Here is a 6,745-nt window from a genome sequence, read left to right on the forward strand (position 1 = left end):
GAACATAACATCTCCACTGGAGATTCTCCAGTAAGTATAAGAGGTTATTTTTTTCATCAGTAGGCCTAAATGGCTATTCAATGATAAACATATAGTTCCACATACAGCTGAACTACTACTTGCTTGTACAGGTGTCATATCTGGAACACATGTAATGTCCAGTGTGTCGTTGGACACATTGGCGTCAGTGTTCCCATTGATTTACCAAGGCACACTGCTTAGTAAATTAAAAAAAAGGGAAGACCAACACCAGTGTTCAGTCTAACCTAGTGTTTCTCAACGGGGGTGGTACAGCCCCCCAGGGGGCGTTGGAGAGCTCTAGGGGGCGTTGAGAAGAATACTGCTGAGAGGGGGTGGTGCTTAATTGCCATTGGGGGGCATTAGACCATTTCATTTTTTTAATACTAAGGGGGACATTTTCAGTCATATGATGATGTCAAGGGGGCGTTTGGAGGCTTGTGATGAGGCCAAGGGGCCGTTTCTTCAAAAAAGGTTGAGAACCACTGGTCTAACCAATCTTTTTAAATGGCAATATTCTTGACTTCAAAGAGCACCTAAGATAAGTGAAGTAGCACTCCTGACTACTTTAGCATGCCATTAGAGGTTTTGGTGCTGATGGGGGATAAACATTATAACTCCACCATACCTGTCCAACCAGGCCAGAAGGCTCTTAGCAGCACCGATCAGCTCCACAACCGAGGTGAGGAATTCGTTGGGTGGCTTGCGGGAGTTGGTGCCGTCGTACGTGGGACTTTTGCGCCGTTCCGACGTCCCCATGTGGAGGTTGTTGGACGCCGCCCTCATACGCACGACCAGATTCTTCAGGTTATCCGTCTCCACGCCATAGTTCTAAAAAATAAAAAACATACAGCACAGGACATCAAGACAAATGATTGGACAGAGAACAGTTTTAACACACAATCTAAACTACATGTAGTAAACCATTAGGCATGCAAGGAATTTACAGCACAGAAACCCAACGCCATCAATCATTCATTTCATTCAACAAGTAATCAAGTTGCTAGGAGGTTTTAAACTAAACGGTAGTCATAACAGTGTGATAACACCATGTGAAAAAAATGCCCCGCTTTGACACTCGAAATGAAAGTGTTCCACAGTTCCCAAGTAAGCAGTACCAACTGTAGCAACATGGGTAGCAACATGCAGGTCATTCGTGTGGAATGAAGAAGTCACATGTATGATGTACAGTTGAGGACGATATTATTAGCCCCCCTCCTGAAATTAGACATTTCTCTTGATTTCTCAGTAAGAATGACCATTATTAACCGTTTCTGTTATTCTGGAAACAAATACACTGATGGAGATAATGTTCAATGAGTTGAATTTGGATTTTTCTATTGTTACGATGAGTTTAAACAAAAAAGGGCAAAAATGACAAGGACAAAATTATTAGCCCCCTGATCATTAATAGTCAATATGGCGCCATTTATGAACCAAAACTGACAACAGGCTCTGATAAGTTGCTACCTAGGTTGGCACATGCCCCACTAGGGCTTTTGGCCCATTTCTTCACTGCAAAGTGTTCTAGCTGGTTCAAATCACATGGATGCTGAGCATAGACATTAACCACAGACTCTCAGTGGGATTGAGGACTGGACTATGAGTGGGTGATTCCAATATCATGGTTTTAGTGTCCTTGAAGAACCTCTGAACTAATCTAAATTTATGCTTTGGGTTACAATGTTGTTGGAAGACCCAGCAATCCAGATTCAGACCCAGACTCTCTGTGTCTGAGGCTGAATAACAGACTAAACTTGATGCCCTTCCACTATGTTTAACTGTGGAAACTGCTTAGCCTCATTAGACCAAAGAAGCATTGGACACCTGCCTAGATGATTGTTATTGACCTGGCCTCACCTGGAGGTCCCCCCTCCAACCCCAAGAAAGACAGTTGTTAGGGCTTGTCATCATATTGGGCTTTGGGGCCATCATCACAGAATAACCCCTTTACTAAAGGCAGTGCATATCAGAGTTTTATTGAGCTTTGCCTGTGAACATTTGAAAGTCAAAAATGAGTTTTGAACGTCTCTGCTTTCATCTGATGATATTCAATTGCACCTGCTTTGATGCATGAATTCTGCTTCTGTCAGGTGAAGAAAGGGATAGGCCTTGAATCGTTATAAGATGGTTTCCACAATTAAATATGGTGGTGGATGCATCATTCTGTGGCAGCCTCAGCCACAGGAAACTTTGTTTGGGTGTACGGCACCATAAAAACTGAAAATTATGATAGAATGTGGAAAGTGACCTTGCAAAAATAAGCTCATAGAGGGAGCTAAGATCTTCACTGGACCTTTCAATAAGATAATAACCCAAAACTTGCATCCAAAATAGTTCAAATGTTCTTCAAGGATACTAAAACCATGGCCATGGAGTGGTTCCGACCTCAATCCTTTAGATAATATTTGAAGAGTGCTGAAAATGAAAAAAATGGGCCAAAATCCCTGGTAGGACATGTGCCAACATAGTTAACAACTAATAAAAGTGCCTGGTGTCATTTTTTGTTCATAAATGGCACTGTATTGACTATTAATGATAAGGGGGCTAATAATTTTGTCCTTACCATTTTTACACTTTTTTGTTTAAACTCATTGTGAAAATGGAAAAGTCCAAATTTAACTTATTGGATACTATCTCCATGGTGTATTCGTTTCCAGAATAACATACATTTATTAATAATGATCATTCTCAATTATCAATGAAGAGATATGTCTAATTTCAGGAGGGGGGCTAATAATATCGTCCTCAACTGTATGTGAGCAGAGCAGAGCGCCGACGCCGAGCATCACTCTTCAAGATTGAGGAGGCTATCGGTCAGAGTTTATCTCTCTCTCTCTGGGGAAGAATTCAGAACTACACCCCCCCCCCCCTCCTCTCTCCCTCTTTCTCCCGTGAGGAATTCAGAGCAGCCCCACTAGACTCCAGAGAGGAGTCTGGCAGCACGTGACGCGTCTTCACCTGATTCTCATGGAGCGGACAAAGTTCGCATTCCTCAGGCCGGCTACTTCCTCCTAGCGCATTCCTCAAATTTGAGCCTTTTATTCTGCTCATTCACACACTCGCACTCACGCACGCGCACTCACTCACGCACGCACACGCGCATGCACACGCACACACACACACACACACACACGGCTCTGTTGGGGCAGGTCACCTGATTCACTACAGAGGTGCTGGATTGGACAGCATCATGCAGTTTGGCCTCAATTTTCCCTGTATGGCTACTAACGCTTGAGTGCAGTAAGGTAAATCACATGTTGAGAGAGGAATCGGTGTAATCTTGCAAATGAACAGCAATTACAGTGTAACCAATAGTGAGAACAGCTGAGTCTATGTGCAAACCAGTAGGGTAACGTTCTGTGAATGTTTAGGTCCAACAGTCATCCAGTGAAGGGCATGTTTGGCATTTGACATCACAGGTTTTTAAAGTGAATGCATTTCACCCATTTTAGCCTGAGCCCTTTTTGGGAAAGGGTGCCCTCTGCCTATTAAATCCTAAATATCTCAGCCTCTGAAGCACAGACAAAGAAAACATAAGATACATTTAAAAGCTAGGACCCTCATTTTGCATTAGTATGTGTTAATTCAGCTCTAACATACCCACATTTGTAATAAAAAAACCTCAAATCTCAAGAGCCCGAATGCAGCGAATATGTGTCTCCAGGCTAAAATGGGTTAATATAAGCAGTAGTCTGTATTAATGCATTATATTTATTACTAACTTTTTGATTAACTTAGATATACACTTACATAACATTCTCAATGTCTTGTGTTAAATGAGAGTACTCTCATTATACCATCAACTAATTGCTTTGAGCATAGTTAACATTTAAAAATTAGCAATATGCTTTGTACCTGGAGCAATGCCCCTTAAGCCCTGTGATTACGACTATGATTATGCGCTTCAGCTAGAGTTCACTGGCTTACTGCAGTTCTTTTAGCTCGACAATAGAAACTTGAACTCATCATCATGTTGCAACACGTACATCCCATCCCAAGTTCATGCCCCATCGGATTTCACCTTTAAGACAAAGCCGTGGTCAAAACAAAGGCCACCAACAAGCAACGTTGTTGTGTCTGGCTCCCATGAAAAACGGAAAGAAAAACACATGGGAACAAGGCAAACACGTACTCCGCGCTACAAGTGACAATCCGGTGCAAGCAGAGTAGCACGAGACATCAGTAAAAAGGGAAGAAATCTGGTGCCACACGGATGTCTTTTCAGTCATTTCTTATTTATTTACAGTGCATTAGACTAACGTTTCGACGTCGTTTTCAAAACACATGGGTTTAGACGTGAGCTCCCCTTTTCCCCCCACTGCTGCTCACTGCAGTGGTGTGGTGAGGCAAACCATCGCCATTTTTTGTTTTGGTTCAAATCTCAAACACCTCTTCAGGCTCCTTCATTAGTGTCTTAACTCTTAATCACTGCCAGACTCCTTGAGGCCTCCACACATGCAAACACGCACACATGAGCAAACATAAACACACACACACAAAGGGACACACATAGGTTTGCAAACACAGAGGCAAACATGCATACACAAGCAAACACGTATCAGGGCTCCAGAGTGCGACCAATTTTTTTCAATGGTGCGCCTAAAAAATATTTTTAGGCGCACCGGTGCGACCAGCCATCAGTAGAACAAAATCAATTACCAAACAACCGTTTTAATGGACATAAAATTAATAGTCACTCTACAGTAGTGGCCCATCATCACACAGTAAAGCGTGTCGATGCGGTCATTCCTTCAACTCCGCTGAACTACCGGTAGCTTTCTTCCCCTTTCTCGTTCACAGGCAGCCCGACGTTTCAGAATAGAATGTTCGACTTCACTCAACTATCCAAGTTCACATGTGCCAGCGAGTTTTGTGTTCTCAACCAGGCGAGTTTTGCAACGGACGAGAGAGTTACAGTCACGGTAAAAACAGCAAAATGACTTGAGGATATTTTAAACACGAGAGAGTCACAATCACGGGGAAAAACTAAATGGCTTGAGCGGATATTAAACATTGCCACACAAAAACGCAGAAGGCTGCGGATAATTGCCCGTTTTAGCCGCGTGCAGAGCTGGCCAAACAACAGGTGACGCGCTAGTCTGTCGGGACTTCTGTGAGAGTTTTTTGATAGCGACTAGGGCAGGCTACATAGGCCTACTGCCTATCAGCTATCAATCGGCAAGGCATCGTTCATGCACCTCGAGACAGCACGAGGGACGGGGAGAGAGAGAGAGAGAGAGGGGGAGAGAGTGAGCGAGCGAGCGCACTAGTGCTGTCGTGTCTGTTCGTAGCGCTTGCTAAGATACCACAATCATTATGCAGAGGGCGAGCGCTCAAAAACGGGGAAATAGACAAAACCCAATTCACCTCAGATTCCACTGTAAACATAGGCTAGGCTATTTGTGTCTAATGATTTTAAAAATCATGACATTTTTTAGCAGGGTTTGTTAAAAAAAATCTATCCATCCATCCATCTATCTATCTTCATATTGTAACTCTGCGCTTGTGCTGTGTGCTGGTATGTTGATCTTACTAGTCAAACACATATTGACTAAAAGGCAACTAATTTGGTCTTTTCTACCAGCCAAACTGCTTGTAACCAAGATGTGTTAGTTAGGTAGCCTACTGTCATGTCTTTTATAAGGAGCACATTTGGAAGACTAGCCTATAGCACATGAAAGGCTCCAGGTCTTTTAAAAGATGATGATGATGATGATGATGATGATTATTATTCTATTATTATTGCTATTGTTATTATTTTTATTTTTATTTTTTTAAAGCTGAGGTGCGTGTGTGTATGGGGTGGTGAAAACATTTGGGTGCACCTAAATTTTGTGCTGGTGCGCCTAAAACATTTTTTTAGGCGCACCAGTGCAACCAGTGCAAAAAGTTAGTCTGGAGCCCTGCGTATACACAAACACATACCCACACACACAAGCAAACACATGCACGCATGCAAACATGAATGCACACACATGTGCAAGCAAACAAGCACACACAAGCACATACGCATACATACATTCAAACAAATATACCCATTCATGCTCACACCCACACGTTCACATGAACACACACTAAAACAAACTTGCGCGCGCACACACAACCTCTCTCTTTGAGAAACACACACAAACTCTCTGAGAAACACACACAGAAACACTCACACACATGTTTTTAACGGTCCTGCTGTACTTCAGACTGACATAAAAATGGAGGGTGGGAGTGGCGTCGGTACGTCAGAAAGGATTTAAATTAAAAGCATTCGAAGAGGCCCGTTAGGCTGTGGCTTACTTCTGCCATGTCAGCGCAAAGACAGACCTGACAGGTTTACAGATGGCGCAGCTTTGAAAGGCGTACGGTGAGGGGAGTGGAGGGGAGGGGAGCCCTGCGAGAGAGGAGACCCTATGTCCTCTCTAGGTGTAGCCACATGTAGCCACATGAAAAACAAGGCAGGGCAGGACTGCAGAAACAGCAGGTCTCTCCCTGTGGTCAGAGGTGAGAGCAGGCGCCATCACCTGTGACAGTCGTGGGGACACCGCAAATACGCACGCACGCACGCACGCACGCACGCACGCACGCACGCACGCACGCACGCACGCACGCACGCACGCACGCACGCACGCACGCACGCGCACGCACGCACGCACGCACGCACGCACGCACGCACGCACACACACACACACACACACACACACACACACACACACACACACACACACACACACAC

At 44.0% G+C, this 6,745-nt stretch overlaps 1 protein-coding gene across 1 annotated transcript in view; it reads right to left on the reverse strand.

The window, feature by feature from the left end:
- LOC134435480 (connector enhancer of kinase suppressor of ras 3-like) overlaps positions 1–6,745 on the reverse strand; it is an 83,649-nt gene that overhangs the window by 44,488 nt on the left and 32,416 nt on the right. Inside the window, exon 3 of the mRNA XM_063184484.1 lies at positions 647–849. Within this exon, the coding sequence (XP_063040554.1) occupies positions 647–849 (203 nt within the window). The remainder of the gene's footprint in view (positions 1–646; positions 850–6,745) is intronic.

The sequence above is a fragment of the Engraulis encrasicolus genome, chromosome 19, assembly GCF_034702125.1.
Source record: "Engraulis encrasicolus isolate BLACKSEA-1 chromosome 19, IST_EnEncr_1.0, whole genome shotgun sequence".
Taxonomy (NCBI): Eukaryota; Metazoa; Chordata; class Actinopteri; order Clupeiformes; family Engraulidae; genus Engraulis; species Engraulis encrasicolus.